The sequence below is a fragment of the Scyliorhinus torazame genome, chromosome 6 (genome assembly GCF_047496885.1).
Source record: "Scyliorhinus torazame isolate Kashiwa2021f chromosome 6, sScyTor2.1, whole genome shotgun sequence".
NCBI lineage: Eukaryota > Metazoa > Chordata > Chondrichthyes > Carcharhiniformes > Scyliorhinidae > Scyliorhinus > Scyliorhinus torazame.
Window position 1 is genome coordinate 306,906,570 of NC_092712.1, and position 25,744 is coordinate 306,932,313.

Genomic DNA, 25,744 nt, shown 5'->3' on the forward strand with positions numbered 1-25,744 from the left:
CCTAAAACGAAAGTAAAAAGCTGGCAGACAACCCAGCTCCACCCACACTCTGACATCACTGATAAACACCCATTTCTTAAAGGTGCATTTCTTAAACACCAATTTCTTAAAGGTACATTTCTTATACACCCATTTCTTAAAGGTACTCTCACATGACAGTACTGTAAACTTTGTTCAGTCTTATTGGAACAGAGAGGCACAACAATGGCACAGGCTGCTGATTAAAATGTATGTGACAATCAGAAGAGAGACTGACCAAGACTGAGACCTGGAGCTGGCTGTGACCTTTATCATTTTCCCTCATATAAGGATCCTCCTGTATAAACCTGGTTTCCCTGGTGTATTCCCTTTATTTTCTGTTATTCTTTGCTATTATATCTTTTGTGCCTGGACAGTTGCTGGGAATCACTACACTTTTAATTTTTAAACAAATTTTTAAACAAAACAGATACCCCCCCAGCAGAGGTGCCATTTGATCTGACCTCAGAACACATCCAGTACCAGTGCTATTTGGTCTGGCCCAGTGATGACATATTTTGATGGACTTTGCTGCCAGCCAGTCGACTACTTTGATTTCCCGTGACTTGACTGGTTCCCGATGATGATTGGTGCTGCGGAATGTTCTGCCAAACTCAGGAACACTCCATTAGGTTTGGACAGCCCAGTTCTCATTTCTCTAACTCTCTCCTGATGACCTCTCTAAGGTCCTGAAGAAAAGGCTTTTCTCTCTCTCTCTCCGCACAGCCAGTAGGAAGATTCAGACCAACACCAGCTGTAGGCAGGCTGGGTTGACTAAAAACCTACTTTTAAAATCTGATAATTGGAGAACTCTAGTCTTACCGCAGTGAGGCTGATAATTGCAGGTTCTGATTGAAAATCCAATCCAACTGGTGTTTTTCACACTCCACCCCGAGAAGATAACCGACTACAACAACTTCAACATCAGCAATAAGAACACATCTCTCTTACTTCCATATTTTAATCTCCTATCATTTTACCGCTTTCCCTTCCTCCTTTGTGCATCCTATAGGTGTTGGGTAGAGGGTAGGACGGTCAAAGGGGCAAAGATCTCAAAACCTTTATAAGAATTATTGGTTAATTCACTTCTGTTGTGACTCTGGGTCAAGGAGGGATGGAAACGACCACGTCCTAGCTCAGGGTGTCGTATCACTCAATGCTGAGGTTTTTTTGTCATTTTTTGTGGTGTCAAATCTCACTTGCAACCCCTAATAGATTGGAATCAGTCATGCACAGTAGTCATTGCGGAAGCACGGTAGCATTGTGGATAGCACAATTGCTTCACAGCTCCAGGATCCCAGGTTCGATTCCGGCTTGGGTCACTGTCTGTGCAGAGTCTGCACATCCTCCCAGTGTGTGCGTGGGTTTCCTCCGGGTGTTCCGGTTTCCTCCCACACTCCAAAGATGTGCAGGTTAGGTGGATTGGCCAAGATAAATCGCCCTTAGTGTCCAAAATTGCCCTTAGTGTTGGGTGAGGTTACTGGGTTATGGGGATAGGGTGGAGGTGTTGACCTTGGGTAGGGTGCTCTTTCCAAGAGCCGGTGTAAACTCGATGGGCCGAATGGCCTCCTTCTGCACTGTAAATTCTATGCTAAATTCTATGATAATCTATGAGGGGGTGCAATCAAGCGGGCTGCTCGTGATGTTGGATATTCATAACAGCTAGCCACAGCACGCCAATATTACCTCACATAAATGATATTAATAAGTGTCAATATGCCGTAGATAGCCATTTGTGTTCAAGTATTCTGTTACTGTTTAACTTTCCCACTCTTTCTTTGGGTGCCATATTAAAAATTGCTTCTTCTTATTGTAATTGCTGTGCATGCAGCCTAGGGAACACAGTTGGAAGGTGATGCAATTCTAAACTACTACACATTTAAATCATTAATAACCATTTTGGACTACAAACTACATCATATCACAGACTTCCCAACATTCACTCACTTCTCAGTGTAGAGAGTAACATACATGCGTTCTTGTGAAAGAAAAATGGATGATCAACTTGTTCTGGTTTTACAGTTCACATCTTACAGTTAGAAAACATTGAGGTTGACAGCACTGTGCATAATATTATTCACATTATTATGCATTTTCTATTAACAATATTTCAATATACTCTATTCATAAATGCCATCTCGCCCACTGTAATCCTTAAAAGAGTAAAAATGCTCTCAGTGACATCTGTACTGGTGATGTACCATACTGGTGTTGTAAGAAATGCAAGACAGTAATGCTAAGATGCAGCTCCTGCCACGATTCCCCACGTTACTGATCTTTATCCGATTAATGCAAGGATGCAACAGGACAAAGCCACAGGAACGTACAAATTAGGAAGCAGAAGTAGGCTACTCGGCCCCTCGAGCCTCCTCCGCTATTCAGCAAGATCATGGCTGATCTGATTGTAACCCCGACTTCACATTCCTGCTTACTCCCAATATCAAGAATCTATCTATATCTGCCTTCAAAATATTCAAAGATTCTGTTTCTACCAGCTTTTGAGGAAGTCAGTTCCAAAGACTCATGATCCTCTTTTTCTTCTCACCTCCACCTTAAATGGATGACCCCTTATTTTTAAACAATGACCCCTAGTTCTAGATTTTCCCACAAGAGGAAACATCCTTTCCACATCCACCCAGGAAGAGAGTAAGGAAGAGAATCAGGTGTCGCTGAATTTGAGAATTCTTTGCCATTCTCCACAGATAGGATATAGATAAGAATGATTTTAAAATGTGTTTTGAGTTAAATCTTGCTTTAAAAGGATTTAGCACCTCATGACAGCTCTATGCAGGTTTATTTCTTTATTCTTTCATGAGATGTCGATGTCACTGGCAAGACCAGCATTTATTGACTATCCCTAATTGCCCTCGAACTGAGTGGCTTGCTTGGCTATTTCAGGCAGCAGTTACGAGTTAACCACATTGTTGTGGTCGGCACTGTAAATTCTATCTATCTATCTATGGAGTCATGTGAAGGAAAGATTGGGTAAGGATGGCAGATTTCCTTCCCTGGTTTTTACAACAATCAAGAATAGCTTCATGGCCATCATTACTGAGACTAGCTCTATATTCCAAATTTTATTCATTTAATTTAAACTCGACCAGCTGCCGTGGTGTATTTGAATCTGTACACCCAGAGGATGAAAAATGAAAATGAAATGAAAATCGTTTATTGTCACAAGTAGGCTTCAAACGAAGTTACTGTGAAAAGCCCCTAGTCGCCACATTCCGGCGCCTGTTCAGGGAGGCTGGTATGGGAATTGAACCGTGCTGCTGGCCTGCCTTGGTCTGCTTTCAAAGCCAGCGATTTAGCCCTGTGCTAAACCAGCCGGGCCTTTCGCTTACTAGTCCATGCTGTGGTCTCGCCCAGGAGCCCCCAGCATCACAGATACGAGTCTTCAGCCAATTCGCTTCACCACACATGATAAAAAGAAATGGCTGAAGGCACTGGATACTGTAAAGACTACGAGCCCTGACAATATTCAAGCAATAGTACTGAAGTCTTGTGCTCCAGAAATTGCTTCTGGCCAAGCTGTTCCAGTACTGCCATAACACTGGCATCTACCTGGCAATGTGGGAAAGTGCCCAGGTATGTTCTGTACACACAAAGCAGGACAAATCCAACACTATCAATCTACTCTCAATTATCAGTAAAGTGATGGAAGGGGGTCATCAACAGTGCTAGCAGGCGGTACTTACTTAGCAATAACCTGCTCACTGACGCTCAGTTCGGATTCCACCAGGGTTCCTGACCAGTTACTGACCTCATTACAACCTTGGTTCAAACATGGACAAACGAGTTGAACTTCAGAGATGAGGTAAGAGGACCTTGACAACAAGGCAGCCGTAACAAAACTGGAGTCAATGGGAACCAGGGAGAAAACTTCCATTTATTGGATTCATACCTAGCACAAAGGAAGATGGATGTGATTGTTCGACATCAGTCATCGCAGCCCCAGGACATCACAGTAGCGTTCATCAGGGTAGTGTTCTAGACCCAACCATCTTCAGCTGCTTCCACATAAGAGGTTAGTGTGCAAAATTAAAGCCCATGGGATTGGGGGTAATATTTTGGCATGAATTGAGAATTTGTGAGCAGACCAGACTGGAAGCAGAGGGTAAGAATAAATGGGTATTTTATAAGTGACAGCCAGTGACTAGTGGAGTCCTTCAGGGATCAGTGCCCTAGCTATTCACAATGTACATCAATGATTTGGATGAGGTTTCGCTGCAGTTGTACAGGGCCTCGGCCTGGAGTATTGGGTACAGTTTTGGTCTCCTTGCCGAAGGAAGGTGGTACTGGCCATATAGTGCAGCAAAAGCCCAGCAGAGATGGCAGGATTGTTGTATGAGGAGAGATTGGATTGACTAGGCCTGTATTCACTGGCATTCAGAAGAATGCGAGGAGGTTTCATTGATACGGATTCAATTCTGACAGGGCTGGACATACTGGATGCAGGGATGATGTCTCCTCTGCTGGGGGAGGGGTGGGGGGTGGTCCTAGAACAATGGGTACGGTGTATCTCAGGATACGGTGTCGGCCATTTAGGACTGAGATGAGGAGAAACTTTTATCACTCAGAGGGTGGTAAACCGGTGAAATTCGCTACCACGGAAGGCTGTGGAGGTCATCACTGAATATATTTAAAAAAGGAATTAGATAGACTTCTAGACTAAAGGTGTCAAAGGGTATGGGAGGAGCGCAGGAGTATGGTGTCGAGAAAGAAGATCAGCCATGATCATATTGAATATCGGAGCAGGCTCTAAAGCATGAATGGCCTACTCCTTCTCCTGTTTTCTATGTTTCTATCACAGAATTTCGAAGGGAGCAAAATAGATTTGTTATATGTATACATGTTTTACAATAGGTAAAATATGACCATATCTGCCCAAAAAGGATGCAATGAAATTTTGACTTAGAAAATTCATTTGCGACTACTCTGTCTCAGATCTGTTTTCCTACCACCATCCCAAGAACAAGTTACTCTCGGAAGTCATCCTATGCCATGTTCATCATGGTTCTTCCACAAGAGCTGTCTAAACTACTCATCTTGGGGCAAAGAATGTCTATTCTCCACTGATCTGCCACCCCCAATAGACAAAAGCTCTTGAATTTCTTCCCTATTCTACTCTTCTCTGTCCATTTCTTCTTCAATCACATTTTGCAGGTCCATGTCCAACAACACTTTCAGATTCTTCTTTCCAAAGTTTCCATCTGCCTTAGCACAGCTGCTGCACTTGACCTGCTCATCTGGGTTCATTGCTTCTGTCTTTAATATGCTCTCCAAATCCCTCTGAAGAGGGCTTTTTCATCAGCATAGACTGTCACAGTTAATTACAACCACCTGGTCACTGACAAAGAATAAAAACAAAGTTGGATCATTCATGTTGTGCTAGCAAGTCCTCTGCTTAAGTATTTAGATGATGAATGTGCAGGAACTGGGTGGTGCAGTGGATCAGCATATTGGTTTTCACTTCTGGCTTTGTACCCAGGCTAAACTGATGGATTGAAAACGTCTCAATATGTTGGCTCTATAAAAGCAATATGAAACAAGATTTTGTAATTTCAGCTCAGCTTCTTGGTGTCCACAGGTACAAATTCAGCACAATTAAGTTATTTAATTCAGACAGTTATTGATGTCTTGTTGGAGGGATTTGAAATTCACATAGGTGGATGGATTACGCATATCTTAATTTGAGGCTAAATCAAGTTACAGGCACAGAATTAAGTAAGCTTTACCATAGCTGGTTATAATCTTTTGGGCTGAACAAATAGCCATAGCTGGTTATGTCACACCTGGCAGGGGAGAGCTTGATTGGCACTGGTCAAAACATCAGGAAGATATAGATGGACTGATCAATGGAATTCAATCCGGATAAGTGTGAGGTGATGCACTTGGGCAGGACAAACAAGGCATGGGAATACATGATAAACAGGACCCTGGGAAACACCGAGGATCGGAAGAACATTGGTGTGCATGTACACCTGTTCCTTAAGGTCGCAGAGCAGGTGGGCACAGTAGTTAAGAAGGCAGATGGTATATTTGCCTTTATTAGCTGAGGCATCGAGTTTAAGAGCAGAGAAGCTATTCTGGAACTGTATAAAATGTTGGTTAGGCAACAACAAGAGTGTGTGCAGTTCTGGAATCTACATTATGGGAGGGATGTGATAGCACTTGAAAGGGTGCAGAGGAAATTTACCAGGATGTTGCCGGAGCTGGGGAATTATTTAGTCATGAAGAGAGATTGGATAGACTGGGGTTGTTTTCCTTGGCGCAGAGCAGACTGAGGGGGGACATGATTGAGATGTGTAAAATTATGAGGCACATAAATAGACAGGAAGAAACTTTTCCCCTTGGTGCACCGGAGGCATGGATTTAAGGTAAGGGGCAGGAGGTTTAGAGGGGTTGTGAGGAAAATCATTTTCTCCCAGAGAGTGGTGGGACTCTGGAACTCACTGCCTGAAAGGGTGGTGGAGGCACAGACCCTCATAACATTTAAGTGGTATTTAGATGCACACTTGCGATGCCAAGGCATATCAGGCTATGGGCCAAGTGCTGGAAAATGGGATTAGAATAGTTAGGTGTGTTTTTCACTGGTGCAGTCGTGATGGGCCGAAGGGCATTTTCTGTACTATAGACCTCTATGACTCTATGATCACACCTCTCCAAAATAGCTTCCCTAGTTGAGCACACAAAATCAGACCAAAGAGATGGAAAAACAATAATCAAAAGTATCTATTCATTGAAACACTTTGCCTTCTCCGCAGAAATTACTTCACATACCCAAGTTGATATACCACACATTGCACACCGATAGTTCCAGAAATGTCAAGTCTACTTACCCTGCCTCTTTATAGTACTGGACTATAATGCATCACAATGCAACAAAGGTAATTTGATCAAATATTAATTTGTAGTTCAACTGTTCCAACAGAATTACATTTGTTATGGTACCAATAAACTGCAACCTTTAATCAAATTACTCTGAAATGACCATAAGAAATAGGAACAAGAGTAGGCCGTTCGGCCGCTCGAGGCTGCTCTGCCATTCAATGGCTGATCCGATGTTCATCACGTCCACCTTCTTGCCCTTTCCTCATAACCCTTGATTCTCTTACTGATCAAGACTCAGCCTTAAATATCTATCTCAACCTTAAATATACACAATGATTCTACCCCCACAGCTCTCTGTGGCAAGGAGATCCAAAGACACGCAACCCCCAGAGAAGAAATTCCTCCTCATCTCAGTTTTAAATGGGCACACTTTTATTCTGAGACTATTCCCTCTGGTCTGCGACTCTCCCATGAGGGGAAATATCCTCTCAGCATTTACCTTGTCAAGCCCCTTAAGAATCTTATATTTTTAATGTGATCACCTCTCATTGTTCTAAATTTTAATGAGTAAAGTCCCCACCTATTTAACCGTTGCTCATAAGACAATCCCCCCCATACCGGGGATCATCCTAGTGAACCTTCGCTGAACTGCCTCCAATGAAATAATATCTTTCATTAAATTAGGGGATCAAAACGACTCAGTATTCCAGATGTGGTCCCACCCGTACCTTGTATAGTTGCAGCAAGACTTACTTAGAAAATAGAAAAGGAGGAGGCTATTTGGCCCTTCGTGCCTGCTCTGCCATTCATTATGACCATGGCTGATCATCAAGCTCAATACCCTGATCCTACCTTCCCCCGCATATCCCTTGATTCCTATAGCCCCAAGAGCTATATCTAATTCCTTCTTGAAGTTACACAATATTCTCACCTCAATTACTTTTTTTGGAAGTGAGTTCCACAGATTCACCACTCTCTAGGTGAAGAAATTTCTCCTCACCTCAGTCCTAATAGGTTTATCCCATATCCTCAAACTATGGCCCCTAGTTCTGAACTCCCCCACCATTGGGACCATTCTTCTGAATCTACCCTGCCTAATCCTGTTAGAATTTTATAAGTTTCTATGAGATCCCCTTCATCGTCCAATATTTCTCCGGAGCGGGGAAACTACGACATCTTCTTCGCAGCCTTCAACACGTCATTGATGAAGATGAACATCTTGCCAAGGTCATCCCCACACCTTGCCTTAAACAACTGCACAACCTCAAACAAACCATTGTTTGCAGCAAACTAGACAGTCTTCAGAACAGCGACCATGACACCACACAACCCTGCCATGGCAATCTCTGCAAGACATGCTAGATCATCGACATGGGTACCACCATTACACACGAGAACACCACCCACCAGGTACATGGTACATACTTGCGCAACTCGGCCAACGTTGTCAACCTCATACGCTGCCAGAAAGGATGTCCCGAGACCATGCAGACGCTGCGACAAAGGATTAACGCACATCACGCGACAATCGGCAGGCAGGAATGTTCCCTTCCAGTCGAGGAACACTTCAGCAGTCAAGGGCATTCAGCCTTTGATTTTGGGTAAGCGTTCTCCAAGGCGGCCTTCAGGTTGCGTGACAACGCAGAATCACTGAGCAGAAACTTATAGCCAAGTTTCGCACACATAAGTATGGCCTCAACCAGGACCTTGGATTCATGTCGCATTGCATTCACCCCCCACCATCTGGCCTGGGCTTGCGAAATCCTACCAACTGTCCTGGCTTGAGACAATTCACACCTCTCTAACCTGTGATTATCCCTCTCTCCAGTTGCTCCTGGAGCTGGACCTGTAGACTTAATTACCTGCAAAGACTTGCATTCAAAGTATCATATTGCATCTTTGACTTTGTCTATATATATGTTTCTGGAACCCACCTCTTCATTCACCTGAGGAAGGAGCAGTGTTCCGAAAGCTAGTGATTCGAAACAAACCTATTGGACTTTAACCTGGTGTTGTAAGACTTCTTACTGTGCTCACCCCAGTCCAACGCCAGCATCTCCACATATTGTGAATTTATGCATGGCAGGGGAGTCCCTCGCAAATCCTGCTATCGGGCCACCATATTGAGCAGGCAGATTAGTAGCGAGGTCTGGCAGTTGGACCCCTCCACCCCGACAACACATTTCCGCCCCACCCCCACCACAGGAGTTGCTGGGTCATTCTCCCCCCCACAGTATGAGGGTTAACTGAATGCCCCCCCACCGACCTTCCCCCCCCCCCACCTGAGACCCCCATAACAGAGCCCTCCATCAGAGACCCCAGCCATAACAGATCACTCCACCAGAGTCCCTCCCATTCAACATAATAGAGCCCTTGCCTGGAAGCCAGCCAGCAGTACAGGCAGAGAGAAAATATCACTACTTTAAAACTCACCTATGCCCTACACCTGCTGCCTCAGGCAGAGAAAGCAGCAGCTATACATTCTTATAGAAAGTGATAACCACATCTCTAGTGTTCAACCCCCTCAGATCTTTGATCTGTAAGGCTTTGATTCACATCAAAAGCAGTTAAGTGCTCTCACTTCCTTTTTTCCTCCGCACAAAACACTTTGCAGCTTTCGATGTGGTCACGGGCTGTCGATCATAGCTAGATATTTATAAACATTGCTGGTTTGTGTGGTCATGGGCTGTCAATCATAGCTAAATATTTGTAAACATTGCGGTTAGTTTCACAGCAGGCTACTTGAGATCCATTCAAGCATGAAGGGAAATTAAATTAAACAATCCAGACAGCTAGATTAAACATTTGGAAGCTGTCAATCACAGCCTATCACAAGCAATTTCCCATGGAGCCGTGGCGAAAATCCAGTATCCAGCCTGTTCATAGTATTCAAGTGAGTCAATCTGACCTATTTGCACCCTTCCGCCTCTGCGGGCATGAATTTCAATGCCACCTCCAGCGGGAGCCAGTGCATCCGAAACGGATCGGCGCCCGCTGCGGTCCCGTTTTTTTCCCCCAACAGTGGATTCTCCGCCACATCTGGAACTCCGCTACCAGCGACCAAGAATTCAGCCCATTGTAAACAGTAGCAGTGCCAGCATTGATCCCTGTGGAACCCCACTGGTTTCAGGTCGCTAAACTGAAAAAGAATCCCTTCTCCCCACTCACTATTTCCTGCCCATTCGTCAATTATCTATCCATGCCATTGTACTACCTCCAACACAATGGACTCTTATCTTATGGCTTAACTTTTTGTGAGGTACCTTGTCAAATGCTTTCTGGAAGTGCGGATACAACATATTTACTGGAGCCCTTCTATCCACTCTGGTTGAGACTTCCTCAAAAAACTCTAATAAATTAGTCAGACCCGATTTCCCTTTCATGAAGCCATGCTGACTCTGCTTTATTAGATTATGATTTTCCAAATGTGCTGCTATTACTTCCCGAATAATTGATTCCAACATATTTTCAACAATAGATGTTAGGCTATCAGCCTATAGTCATCCACTTTTTGCCACCCTCTTTCTTTGGATAGGGGTGTCACATTGGCTGTTTTCCAATCCAGCTTCCCATGAGGAGCATGTACGGCTAGGAGCTCTCCTGCCATGATTTACCCCTTTCAATTAAATATTTGGAAGATTCTTCATGAGATTATATCCAGTTCTAGTCTAGGGTCCTTCTTCCCTTGTCCTTGCTACTACAGAATATAGCCCTTACAAACTATGAACCACAAAAGACCTTATAGACTATAAATGATAAAAGTACCAATCCGCTCTCTCCCTCGTAGCCTCTACTTCTGTTTCTCGCCACAGATGCTGTCTGACCTGTTGAGTATTTCCAATATTTTCTGCTTTTATTTCAGATTTTTAGCACCTGCAGTATTCAGCCAAGGTCAAATCTGGGAGGCTTGACACGAGGTTTAAGAGTGGACAGGGGAGCTGAGGTCTGACAGCAGGGACACAAATAGCACTCAGGTTAGGTGATAATTGGTAAGAAGCCAGGCGATTGAGGCTGGTCAGCACAGGAGGAGAGAAGCTGAGTCCACAGTCACGAGGGACCGAAAAGGTTGCATCCAGAATTAGTCTGCGAGTAAAGAATTTGGAAGAGGCCACAAATATGACCACTTTGTTATTGCTGTGTTTCTTGCACCTACTTGAACTGTAGCAATTACTTTTCTCAGTCACATGGCTGGTGGGGACCAGCTAGCTAAAAAGAGGTATTCAATGTCCAATAAAAAATATATTTACTAGTTGATATCCTATGATATAGCTGATTAGATTGTGGTCTGTGGAATTCCCTTTAAATGTACTTTTCTGATATTTCCTGTGGGAAAGTTATCTAAATGGACCTCGAGGTCAATTTACAGGTTAATTGCTGCTGATTTTCAAGCACTTGTAAATATCCAGCTGAGGTCAATTTGCAAGTTTCCCTTATCAAAAGTTAATACCATAGAATTACACCTTTCCTTAAATGCAAGTTGTTATTATTACTGTTTATTTTCAGTCAGGGCAGCACTAGGAATGTTGCAACTGCTCTCAGCAGCCTCAGGCTAGGCAGAAAAATCAACCAATGTCCTCTCTACTAATTGCTACCCAGTCAGTGACCGACTATTAGAGTTAGAGGACTGCAGGCGAGGACAGTTTTAGACTTGATGGGAATGTTCCAGAGGACAAATACATCAATGAAGTATGAATCATGGTCCTGAAGCAACAAGGGTGAAGATAAACAATAAAATGTACTTAAAATAATTCAACTTATTTCCTCAGCATTGGCTGAGGAATAAAAAAGTGTTTCTCGGGAAAAGAAAATTGAGTTGTAAAATTTCCAATAATATTGGTACTGAAATTGTGGCAGGATATCGATTTTATTTGAGTGACCAGGTTGAAGATCCATGAACTTACTCATGAATATAAAGTCAATAGCACATTTTACAGTGTTCAGTTTAGGTGTCAAAAGATGGAACAAATTGCGCAGATACTTGATCATGACAAATTGCAGGTTTTTCCATCCGTAAACAAAGAACATCAGCAACATGAGCACAAGCATTCCCAACCTTCTTTAAATTTACTCAAGGCTTACCTTTAACCACAAGGGGGCACCATCTACTCTCCTGTAGTGTCAACCATCCCTTTGCAGAAACAGCCAAGGACATTAATATTTTTAGTTGGAATTCATTGCCATCCATCTTTTAGATGAGATTGCATTTTACCCCAGTTTGAAAGGGCAGATCTGCTCCAGGGCCAAAACTTGCTTCTCAGGTATACACATGAACTTTATGATCAAGATGCACACATTTTCCCCCTTAGATAGAGTGGTACGTGGTGTGACAGAATTATTTTCTCAAACATTAAATGTTTTCATATTGCAACTCATGTGGCATAAAGAAGGAACTCCAGGGGTTATCCCTAAGCACTGCTCTGCAAAGTAGAAACTTAGAATATTTGAACATGTCAGTTGAACTGACAACATGTTTAACTGACAAATTCTGACCTGTATTCTAAGAGAGAAATTCTACATCATATTATGTACTCTTCTAGTTTAATTCAGATTGTTCCTTCTTTAACTTTGCATCCATCACCTTTGTGCCTGACCATTTTTCTACCCTTTTGCATGACTGCTTTTATCTGGCACCAAAGAACTAAAGACCCCAAATTTTAGGTTATGAGAGGTGAAAAGTTCACATGCACAGATATGACAATGGAGAGCAAAGCGCGAAAACAATTTCACAGTGAAATTCATACGTTCAAAGCCCCAATTTTCAAGTTACTGTCCCAATATAAATTTAGTTAAGAGTTAATTATTTAAAGAACTTTATAAAAGTTAATTCTGATATTCCTAACTTATTTCATGTGAGATTTTCTGGGGTTATTTGACATCTTTTCAAAACAAGAACAGAGTACTTTAGTGGGCTGGATTAATAAACCATAGAATACAGTTCAAAATCCCACAATGGCAGTTTGAGACATTGAATTTAGCTTTTAAAATCTGGAAACGAAAAGCTACCAGTAAAAGTGATTGAGCTATCAGATTGTTGTAACAGACCAACTGGTTAACGAATGTCCTTCAGGGAAGGAAACTTTTATCTTTATACACTTTAGCCTATAGGTGATTCCAGTCCCACACCAATCAGATTTACTCTTAACTTCTTGGTATCGTGTAGCTATCTACTCATTTGCATCAAGTTGTTATCGGTTCAAGGTGACCCAATGTCATCTCCTCAGAGCATTAGAGATGGGCAATGAATGCTAGCCTTTCTGGCAACGCCCATGTCCTGTGAATGAATTTGAAACAAAACGTTTACATAGGAAGCACTTCTTCTTTAGCAATGTCAATGGGACACTACTCTGAGAATTCGCAAGCATCCAGGTGAGAGTAAGGAAAGGGTCTTTCAAATTATCTTTTCAAATATTTACCCAATTTTCTGAGAGGTAAGAGGCAGATTTACTGCACGCAATTCCTAAATTTTACATTGCTACCAATGTCATTCTAGCAGGTGTGGAAGAGGTTATAAATCAGAAATTTATTTAAAAGATATTAGAAAAAATTATTTGCTCAGATGAATAACCATTTGGAAACATTTACTGGATAAAATAGTAAAATGAAAGCTACCATGGTGTTCAAAACATATTTCAATTGTACGATGGGTGAGTTGAGGGACCAAAGTAATCAGCTTAGCTGGGCCAAATTGTCTCGTTTCACCGTAGACTTTTCTTTGTTTTCTTAGATTCTCCTTTAAAAAAATCAAAATGTACTCAGCACATGCAATTAGTTCATTGCTGATTCCTAACTTGTGGTTCTATGGAGGCTTGTCCATTGCAAGTTTTATTAATTCTGCAAAATGGTCCATCATGTCAGAGGTTTCTCACGCAATCCTTGCAGTGAGTTTAATTAGGTGGGTATTGAGTAATCAGTTTTGCATCGGCTTATGTAGCCAGCTGCTTGTCTCAATGTGGCTGCTCAATTATCTCTTCTGCCACCTTCCATTATTTCATTCTGTACTTCTGTTATTCTTCTATGTTTTATGACCTATTAGTTCATTTCCAACATTAATGGAGCATTGTTCTATCCGTTCTTCTTTTTGACCTTTGATAAGGTCCCACATGGCAGACTGGCCATGAAACTAAAAGTCCATTAAATCCAAGTCAAAATGGCAAGGTGGATTCAAAATTGACTCAAGAGGCAGGAAGCTAATGATGGTTTGTGGCTGGTAGGCTGATTTCAGTGGGGTCAGTACTAGACCCCTTGCTTTTTGTGGTATATATAAATGATGTGTGATATATATAAATGATTTGAACTTGAATGATACGAAAATAGCCTTTTGGTTGATAAATAACCACAGGAAGTTATCAATGGACTGGTCAGGTGGATGGAACAGTGACAAAATGGAGCTCAATCTGGAGAAGTGTGAGGTGAAGGCTAACATGGTAAAGTAACAGATAATAACTGACAGGATACTTAGAAGGTTTGAGGTACAGAAAGGATCCTTGACGTGCGGATCCACAGATCTCTGAAGGTGGCCGAATAGGTAGATAAGGTGGTCAAGAAAGCAGCCTTTATTAGCTGAGGTTATGAGGTTACAGGAAGGTTATGCTGCAACTGTATAAAACACTTGGCCACAGTTGAGTACTGTGTGCAGTTCGGCATTAGAGGAAAGGTGTTTGAGAGGGAGTCCAGAAGAGATTTACGTAGATGTTGCCAGACTGGATAATTTTAATTATTAGGATGGATTGGCTGGTGTTGTTTTCTTGAAACAGGGGAGGTTGAGGGGAAAGCTCGTTGAAATGCATAAAATTCTGAAGGCTGCGACAAAGTGGATAGGAATTTCCCTTATTTGAGGGATCCATATCCAAGGAACATAGATTTAGGGTAAGAGGCAGGCAGTTTAGAGGAGATTTGAAGGGAAACTATTTCGGAAAAACAGCGACGCCCCCGATTTTGGCGTAAAAATGGATTCTCCGGCCGGTCGCCGAACGCGATTTCGGCAATCTGAGAATCCCGCGCAAAAGCTTCATAACATTTAATAGGTACTTGGATATACACTTGGGACAATGCCTCTCATTAATGCTCAAGCATGTTGTATCTAGAGTGCTACTGCATTGGTTTACTTCTGTGATACATGCTGGAATCTAATAATTTGTTCGATCGTCAGGGAATAATCAGTGAGTGAGTACCAATATCTCTGTAGAGGAGAAAATTTAAGAGGTGATTTACTCAAGGAAAATTTTGCACATTTTGTACAGCAGCCTACTGGACAGAAGGTTTGGGAACAGATTTTCAACCCATTCTCTTGCGCGATGGATGGTTCAGGGTGTAGAAAAACAGAAAATGGAGAAGAATATACCTTATAATAACATTTCGGCTCATTTCATTGTTCTTCCATTTATGAATCCTTTGGGCACAATTCAACAGAAAAGTCTCTAGGTTATTTTGGGTGGGTTTGGCGGGATGTTTCCCACAGCTTTTTCGGTGAGATCCACACTGGTATTTATCCACACAAGTCATTTATTTGGGCCTTGGGCAGTTTCTCCCCAGTCTATCCAACAATTTTTAAAAATATAAATTTAAAGTGGCAAATTGTTTTTTTTTCCAATTAAGGGCCAATTTATCATGGCCAATCCACCAACCCTGCACATTTTTGAGTTGTGGGGGTGAGACCGTCTACCCCACAATTAGATTTTTTTTTCAGCAGTGGGAGCTGAACTCGCTTGCGAGATCGGCTACTCAGAGGTTGGGCCATTTTGAAAGAGTGCCCCGATCTCTAAGCGAACTTGAGGGTCCCCCACACCCCACTTATGGGCAATGTCACCACCCCCGCACACATGGGCATTACCCAACACTCCTCCAAGTGAGGTCCCTCCACTATGGTGTCGCTGATGGCCTTCCGCCTTTTCAGGCCTCCCCACCCCTTTTTCAGCTCTCCTCCTCTCAGGACCCTCACTCTTCACCCCTGCCACCCATCCTCCCTCTCCCCCTCGTTCATGGACATGGCCACCCTCAGGTCCCGGCCCTTGGCAGTACCACCATGGCAGTGTCACCCAGGCACCTTGGCAGTGCTAGGGTGGCAGTTCCAAGATACCTGGGTTTCAGAGTTTGGGCCAGGGTGCCAACCTGCCCTGCTGCTGACCACCTAGGGATTTCCAATGGCCTTGGAGACCCTCTCAGATGCTGTTACGCTGGTCCATGTTTCTGTGGACCAGTGCAAAATTGTGCTCGCATGATCTGGCACCCACCACCGGAAATTTAGATTGCGAACTGATTCGTGCCTGGCACGGATCCCGATTTTGGCCTCTCCAGCTTTTTAACTGGCTGCCTGGATCCGCACCAGGCGCAGCATGATGGTTAAATCGTGCCCTTTATTTCGCTTTCCCTTGACCAATTAACACTATGATTTCATAGAAATTTCAGATTTTTATCCCAAAAGAAACTCCACGTATATTATACAAGCATAAAAAATGTCAAAAGGCAAACAGTGATGTTTGTGGAGAGTGACAGCGATATGGTAGAGAAACCTTATTCATGTTAAATGGGCAAATTCACAGTACTTAACACTCCCATTTGCTATGTACAATACAGGGCATTTTATTAAATGCAATATAACATGATATCTAAAAATACTCTGATCTAGTCATACATAAAAATATCATAGAAAATAAAAGCAGGAGGAGGCCATTCGGCCCATTCATTATGATCATGGCTGACCATCAAGTTCAATACCCTGATCTCACTTTCCCCCCCCCTCATATCCCTTTAGCCCCAAGAGCTTGACATTTCACAACTATTTGGTCTGAACTACTTTCTGTGGTGGCAAATTCAACAGATTCACCATTCTCTGGGTGAAGAAATTTCTGCTCATCTCAGTCCTAAAAGGTTCTCCTTATCCTCAAATTATGACCCCTAGTTCTGGACTCCCCCTCGATCAGAAACATTCTTTCTGAATCTACCCTGTCTTATCCTTTTAGAATTTTATAAGTTTCTATGAGGTCCCCTCTCACTCTGCTAAACTCCAATGAATATAAACCTAACTGACTTAGTCTCTCCTCATATGAGAGTCCAGTCATCCCAAGAATCAGCCTGGTAAACCTCCGTTGCACTCTCTACATAGCAAGAATATCCTTCCTCAGACAAGGACACCAAAACTGCACACAATACTCCTGGTGTGGCCTCACCAATGCCCTATACAATTGCAGTAATCCTCTTGCATACCATTTGCTTTCTTTACTGCCTGCTATACCTGGGTGCTTACTTTCAGCGACTGATGCACGAGCAGTCCACTGCTATAGATGTAAGACCATTAAAGGCTTATTAAAACTGGGAGAGTGGGTGTGTAAAAATATCTCGAAGACAGAACTCGGCTGAAATAGATTTAAGTATTCTGTAGATTTTGCTGCCATGGACTATACACACGGACCAGTGCAATTTACAGGTCTAGTTACCATTATTCTGAATTGGATAACCATTATTCTGAATTGGATAATGTCTTATTCATATTCGGTTTACACGATTGAATATGGTTTTCTGTATAAATTATTTATTTGCTTCATATTTTGCTTGTAAAATTCTTACTTGTTTATTTTCCATAAAGGCTCCCACAACATATCAGTTGAGTGAATGTCCAGAATACCGTGGAATACGTTACCACAACGTGAGGAGCACCTGGTAAGACTTAAGCAATGAGATCTATTACTTCATTGGCCTAAACTTTGTTAGACTAGAATCCCACTCTGTACCTTGTTAGTTAGGCTTCATCATGCACATTTAGGTTTCAATATCAAATGCAAACAGAAAATGCTGGAAATATTCAGCAGGTCTGGCAGCATCTGTGGAGAAAGAAACAGAGCTGATGTTTCAGGTCATTGGAGCTGATGTTTCAGGTCAATGATCTTTCATCAGAACTCAATATCAAATCAAATACAGAAATAAAAGAAAAATTGGATTGAAGATGAGAGCAAAGAAACAGAAAGGTAAAGAAAAAAAACATTAAAAATTGACATTTTAAAAATCTCTTAACAATAATTCACGAGACTCCCCACTTTTAAATGTTCAGTCTCTGAGCAAGGGAGATCGATCCAACTTTTGAAGTGAAAAATAACTGAACAAAAATGAAAATTACATCTGCACACACTAAGTATTCACTTCCATGCATACATCAATAAACTTGGTCACATTGCCACTTTGGCAAACAAAGATATTTATTCTTTCTGGAAAGAACCACAATTCTTTATAATATGATATAGAAAAGGTTATTGGGCCCATACCTTATAAAAGTATTCAACAATCCCGTCTTGTGGCCAGTGTACACTGAAAATCTGAAATTCATTAAATCTACAGCTGTCCAGAATATTACAATTCTTACTGTGTTAAAACTCAACATTTCAAGAAACAATTTCATTCTAATCTTTTCTGGCAAAATACAGCACTGGTGCATCATTTAGCATATATAACATATTTATTTAGCTGTATAGATTCTGAGACATTGAGGGAGTTGTCTTTAAACTGAATAATATTAAACATTTGAGCCCGACTATCATAAAGGGAAGTTACGAAGTTACAATTCTACATTTCCCAGTCTTCATATTTGTGGGTTGTGACATCAAAAGAATTAGTTTTGCAGCCTCTAGATCAGTGTTTTTCAAACTTTTTTCCCTGGGATCCAATTTTACCAACCGGTGGACCTTCGGGACCCATGCTGGTCGACATTTGCGAGACATGCCTGCTGGCGTCCACGATCCACGCCGGCCGACCTTCGCGATACACCATTATTACTTTTAATGTGGCAGGTGGGCCTGTTTGGTCCTCACAATCTCACTTGCTTCGTCATTTCTGCTTACAACTTCAGCTGGTGATTTAAGTTCTTACTGCATGCTTTGAAAAAAATCAAGAGGTTTGTCCTCGAACACTTCATGCTTAGTCTTCAAATGCCTTTGAAGATTTCAGGGTTTAAACTTCATGTGTCAGTACTTCCCTGCATATAACACACATGGGCTTTGCATCCTGATTTCCATTGGCACAATTAAAGCCATACCTCAAGAAATCATTTTTATGCTACTTTGTTCCCGATTTCAGTTTCTTCTTAATTGTTTGTTCACCAGGAGCCCTGGAGCTCGAGATACAGCTCACACCAGCAGCGCCTTGTCCCACCGTGGACTCTCCTGACAAGCTCTTTCCAGCAGATTTAGTTGTGAGATCCTGGTCTGTTTGTTACTTTCTTGCTGGCAGCTACAAAGTGGGGAAATCTCACCTCTATGATTTTGCACCCAAAGCATTGACGTGCCAGATACATGACCTTCTCTCTGCCGCTGCCTCTTGCAGAAAGACTCATCGTTCTTATTTAAAGGCCGGACATGGCCGACATTCTTTTTTTTAAACTTTGAAACTTTATTTCTCAGACCTAATTTATCCAAATTTATGACTTTTTACTGCTAAAAATTAAAACAACTTCAGTTGAACTTGTGCATCTTTACATTTACACACAAACTTTGTTTTATATATATTAACATTTCTTTAGAAATTTAACCAATTATAGAAAAAAGTACAATCTTGTTTTTACTTTAAAAACTCCGACTTTAGGGGAGATTTGTAACTTGTCAATCACACACAACGTCACACTATTTCTTACTGGTTCCACTGCATTGCACTATCCAAACATCCAAGTCACCTCCTTTTCCATTCTCACCAAAAGCCCTGACTTCCTAGTTTCCAGAGAGTGTCGACACAAAGTAATGACTGTAGATTTCTTTCAGTGTTCACATATGTCAGCCCTATTGACTGACATCAGTTGATCAGTATTCCGAGAAAACTGGCCTGGCTTCCACTCACTGTACCCACCCCACTCACAGGCCATTTCCCGACCAACACTTGCCGTTGAGAGAGTGCAAACGGACATTGTTCTCGCCGTTGAACAGATTGACCAAGTAGCTGCAGGTTGCATACTGCCGATCAATGGCGGGGGATGAGCCAAGCAGCGCATGCAAAGGACGAGCACCTGAGCGGAGCGCCATGCTGGGGCCACCACTGTTAGCATCGCGTCCACGTGGACACCCGTCAGCCCCAGTCTGCCTCCCCCCCCCGCCCACCACTCCGCGTGCGGTGACCAGCACACAGCCCAGCCTCGCGCCGCTCACCCCCTCAAATGGCGCAATCAATCGGGGACTGCCCGCGGTCCCGGCAGTTGGGAACTTCTTCCCGTGATCGTGAACGCCACAACGGATCACTCCACGACCCTCCCGACACCCACCCTTGACCCACCTGCGGGTCGCGACCCTGAGTTTGAAAACCCCTGCTCTAGATGCTGCCAGTTTAAACTCAATGAAATACATTGCAACAGCAAGCAGGCAATTCATGCATTCCTCAATAGCTGGGGGGAAACAGAAATGCACTTGCAATTTGAAGACAATCAGATAAGCTACTTAAGGTTTGATAACTTCTGAAAAAATAAAGTTCCAATTTGATAACACTAATTTGCCTTTAAAACGGAGGTATTCATAGTCACGGTACTTTTGTATTCCTAAGATATGATACCTCAATTTGGGGAGGAAAAGGGATCCAATAAATGTTTTCTGTGGAAGAACTTTATGTTTACATCAGGCCAAAAAATGTGTATTGTTCATTCAGGAGGGGAAGGGGGGCACAGGGGAGGGTGGTGGGGAAAATATGATCATTGAAAGTTTGAAAGCTGTCAAAGGTCACCACAATGGGACTGCTCTAGAACTAAAAGTCGAGCTGCTGAAGAAGTCACACCAGTAGAATAGGCCTGGAGAGAGCAGAGCTGATGAAGGGAAAGAAGGGTTAATGGTAAGCGGGGAGGAAGAGAGTTGGGGAGATGGAAACTAGTAAGTGGTAAGGAAGTGATGTGGGGCCAAAGAGTGAGGACAAGATGATTCGAGGAGAGAAAATAGGATCAGAAAACTGGAAAAATACATGAACTGAAAAAGTGGCCATTTAAATTTCATCACATTTGTATTACAGCAAAGCTTGCCACACTCTAAAACTGCCTCAAGCATTCAAAATTATTTTAAGAACAGTGGTATCAGGTCTTGGTTTTCTGGTGAAGACAAGGCAGTTGAATTCAGGATTGAGGGAAGAAAGGGTACATGTCCTGTATGATTGTCAGCCATGCAATCCATTAAAATAGCACACAGAAAGCCCAGAGACGTTTGAGCTCGATACAATGGAGTGCAGGGTTTTTCAAACAGTGGGTCGCTACCTGCAGGTGGGTCGTGGGCACGTGTCGGGTGGGTTGTGGAGCAATCGGTTGCGGTGTTCCTGATCACGGGAGAAGCGCCCAACAGCTGGGACCGGCTTTTAAGAATGCTGGCCGTTATCAGCTTTTAACAATGGCGGCCATGACTGGCTTTTAAATGCAAACGATGAAGTCTTCCCGCCCGAAGAGGCGGCAGAGAGCAGGGCACATGAATGGCACATGTTTTTGGCACAAAATTATGGATCAGAGGTACCTCCATTTTCTAGCTGCGAGCAAGCAAGGCAACAGGACTGTGAAGAACTGAAGATGGATTTTTGTTATAAGGAAGAGAGGGACAGAGACAGAGACACAAACAGGCCAGCATCTCACAACTGAATCTGCTGGAGAGAGCTGCTCAGGAGTCCATGGCAGGACAAAGCAGTGTGGCACGGTGGCACAGTGGTTAGCACTGCTGCCTCACAGCGCCAGGGACCCAGGCTCACCTGCTGCATTAAACATAAGCAAAAATGGTGTGTTGTGAAGATCGGCTGGCGTGGGTCGCGAAGGTCGGATGGCGTGGGTCGCGAAGGTCAGCCGGCGGGGGTCGCGAAGGTCGGCCGGCGGGGGTCGCGAAGGTCGGCCGGCGGGGGTCGCGAAGGTCGGCCGGCGAGGGTCGCACAGGTCGGCCGGCGAGGGTCGCAAAGGTCGGCCGGCGTGGGTCGCAAAGGTCGGCCGGCGTGGGTCGCAAAGGTCGGCCGGCGTGGGTCGCAAAGGTCGGCCGGCGTGGGTCGCAAAGATCGGCCGGCGTGGGTCGCAAAGATCGGCCGGCATGGGTCGCGAAAGGTCGGCCGGTTCGTAAAAATGGGTCCCATGAAAATAAGCTTGAAAAACACTGCCATAGTGGATCAAAACAAGCCAATGGGAGAGGAAGAAAGCTAGCAAAGAAGAATCAATAGACAAAGCAACATAGAAAAAGTATCTGACAAGAAAGCTCAGTTGAAGGAAAAACAGGACGGTAGCAGGACTCTGAGAAGCCTCACACAACCAGTGGTTATGCACTGCCTGGAAGTGTGGTATGGGCACGTTCAATCGAGGCATTCAAGAGGGCATTAGATGATTCCTTGAGTAGAAACCTGTGCAGGGTTACAGGTAAAATGCAGGGGACTTGGGCTAAGTCATTACGCATGTTGGTGCAGACATGGGCCAAATGACCTCCTTGTAAACTGTAACATTGTGATTCTGAAATTGAGCCCACCATTACCCTGCAACCAGATTGTGTAAATCCAGCTGGACATGTTTAATGGGAAAAAATTGTTATAAATGTGGACAAATAAATTTATAGTGGAGAAGATTTGACATAGCATATGACAAAAACGTGACAGAAAGTGAATGTAGACACAAGACTTTAAAAAAAAAAATCAACGTACATGAATATCTTGTGCGACTGAAGTAGTTGGAGGAGATGACGCTATTCTATGACATTGGAGTACATTATTTATTAAAAACAAGCACTGAGAATGAAATTTACAGATACCAACAAGGTGATTTATAAGTCACCAGAATGTATTTTCTTGGTATATTACTTTTCCAGGATAATCCTGGAATATAAAAATAACAGCTTCTTTTTCGACAACAAACTATCTTATGAAACCCCTCTCCCTGTCTCTCCATCCTCTTGTCCAACAATAAGGAGCTCATGGACTTCTTTGTTATCAAGATTGAGACCATCCTATTGGCTGCCTCCCTTCCCCTAGCCCACTGGGCTAATCTTTCTCTAAAGGACAAAGAAAAGTACAGCACAGGAACAGGCAATTCGGCCCTCCAAGCCTGTGCAGACCATGCTGCCTGTCTAGACTAAAATCTTCTGCACTTCCGAGGTCCGTATCCCTCTATTCCCATCCTATTCATGTATTTGTCAAGATGCCCCTTAAATGTCACTATCGTCCCTGCTTCCACCACCTCCTCCGGCAGCGAGTTCCAGGCACCCACTACCCTCTGTGTAAAAAAAACTTGCCTCGTACATCTCCTCTAAACCTTGCCCCTCGCACCTTAAACCTATGCCCCCTAGTAATTGACTCCTCTACCCTTGGAAAAAGCCTCTGACTATCCACTCTGTCTATGCCCCTCATAATTTTGTAGACTAATCTAACTATCTCCCATTGACCTTTCATTGCATTAATGTTGCTGAAACCTCAGCAACATCCTGGGGAGTTCCCACTGATCAGAAACTCAATTGGACTAGCCATATAGCTAAAAGGCTGGGAATTTTGCAGCAAGCAACTCATCTCTTGACTCCCCAAACCCGGTCTACCATCCACAAGTCAAGAATGTGATGGGTTACCTTCCATTTGCCTGGATGAATGCAACTAGGAAAGCTCAACACCATAGAAGACAAAACAGTCCATTTGATCGACATTCCATCTATTACTTAAACATTTATTCCTTCCATCACCGGCGCATAGTAACAGCAGTCTATGCCAGCTACAAGATGCACTACTGCAACTCTGCAAGCCTCCTTCGACAGCACCTTCCAAACTCTCAATCTGTACCATCTAGAAGAACAAGGACAACAGGCGCATGGGAACACCACCACCACCAAGTCCCACTGCATCCAAATTGTAACTACATCACCGTTCCTTCGCTGTCGCAGGGTCAACATTCTGGAGATGTTGGCTCAAGAGATGTAGCCATCCTTAATATCAGGAAATGTTCCCATTTCCCTCTTGCCGTTGGCTATTGACTACAGGTGTGAAAATCGATGTTTAGGGCCTTCATGTCAGGTTTGTAAGAATTTTTAAAGCAGAACTTTTGGCATCCTATTCGTCTTCTGGTTCTGGCTACCTTGCCATACAGAACATACTTGGGTATACGTCAGCCTTCCATTCTGCAAATGTGCCCGAGCCAACAAAGTCATCTCTGCTTGATGAAAGTCAAATACTTGGGAGATTTGCCTTTGAGACAGAGAAGGGCAAGGCAACTGAAATCTGACATCAAAGATGGGATGGCAGAAGATAGCACAAGATGGCAGAGTTGCAAGTTGAGAATTGAATCTTTTTCTGGCTGGACTATAATGTACTGCCTTGAGGGTTGTTCGTAGTGATTAACCCTGTAGTGCACACTAAACAAATCATTCAGCCTTGTTTCAAATCCTCACAATTGGGTCTTTTCAATCGGAGTGTCAGCTCCCACCTGCAGTCCTGCATGGTGAAACATCGATCTCAAGCAGCTCCCTCTCCCTTCCAGATCTTGGCAGATTACCTGTGCCTGAGAATTTTCAGGAATATCTTAGAAACTCTTCCCCCCCTCAAAACCCATCTCCATGACAATGTGAATCACCTGGTTCTGGTATGCAGGTAGAAAATGCTGATTAGCTATCCATTATGTCCCAACTCTATCCTATGCTGGAATCAAATAGACAATTCACAGCCTAAACCTGGTTTAGCACACTGGGCTAAATAGCTGGCTTTTAACGCAGAGCAAGGCAGGCCAGCAGCATGGTTCAATTCCCGTACCAGCCTCCCCGAACATGCGCTGGAATGTGGCGCCTAGGGGCTTTTCACAGTAACTTAATTGAAGCCTTCTTGTGACAATAAGCGATTTTCATTTTCATTTCATTTCATTTCCCATTACAACCAGACTTCTCAACGCCTTCCTGGGAATTTGGAAACTACCAATCTAATTACTATGAGCAGAAATGCTGTTACCATTGCCTCCGTGAAAAACTTACAACAACCCAGGTCTCCCTTCAATCTTTAACAGCTACATCACCCAGGCCAGTTGTTAGGTAGACTTTATAACAGTTCCTATGACTCCGTTCATTTTACCCTAAATTAAAGACAGGCCCAAAACATAACAATCTTATAAACCTCATGGGGGCGGTTCTCTGGCCGCATTGAGCCTGGCACAATCCCACCATGTCAGGAGAATTGCAGGGGAGCCCCGAAACGCAATGTGTGCCAGGTGCAGACCAGTTTCACATTCTCCAGGTCTGCTCAAGCTGGCGTGATCAGGATCTGGGCGAGAACTGGATCACAACTTAATTGCACTTGTTTTAATCTCATCAGCGAGATTAAAGTTGAGTACAGCAGCCTCCCACCTCCCCAGTAGGAACTCACTCGGGCGCAAAGCACTACCAGTCCCAAAAAATGGTGACCAGGCATCAGAAAAACTGAGGGGGAGCTAGGGGGTGAATACCCTCTCTACACTTATCTCCAGTGTGCCAAAGGGGATCCTTCCGGGGAGGTAGGGGTCAGAGAGGGGTGGCTTGGGCTGGGCGGGCTCTTACCCGGGTTAGGTTGCTGTGTGACAAGTCTTGTCTCTGTTGCCTCGAAAACCTTTAAACTCTCTTTCAGCATGTCAAGTTCAAAGATCTATCAGATGAAGATAAAAGGCTTCCCACCTTCCCTCTGTAGCCTTGAAAACCATTAATGTCTCTCCCAGCATGTAATATTCAAAGGTCTGTTAGATGAAGGTTAATTCTTTCCTCTGATGTGTTGGAAATCTTTGAAGTGCTTTTTCACATTCAATTTCATTCCACTTTAACCCTTTCAAGCCTCTGGGTCCATTACATTTTACAAGCTTCTTGATTGATGTCCAGGCTATTTCAAAGGAGGGATTAGCTTTGTTTGTTTTGATAGCTCTTCACGGTCCAACTGTAATGTTTTCATACAGGCTGTTTCTTTGTCCTGAAATATTTCCTAGAAAGACCAAATG

At 43.3% G+C, this 25,744-nt stretch overlaps 1 protein-coding gene across 3 annotated transcripts in view; it reads right to left on the reverse strand.

Annotated features, from left to right (window-relative positions):
* Positions 1 to 25,744, reverse strand: part of LOC140425572 (LYR motif-containing protein 4-like) — a 245,330-nt gene that overhangs the window by 28,196 nt on the left and 191,390 nt on the right. The window contains exon 3 of one of the 3 annotated variants that reach the window (XM_072510018.1): positions 17,580 to 17,669. The exons of the other annotated variants lie outside the window; for them this stretch is intronic. Within the exon in view, the coding sequence (XP_072366119.1) occupies positions 17,598 to 17,669 (72 nt within the window). The 3' untranslated portion in view covers positions 17,580 to 17,597. The remainder of the gene's footprint in view (positions 1 to 17,579; positions 17,670 to 25,744) is intronic. 3 annotated transcript variants of the gene reach the window in all.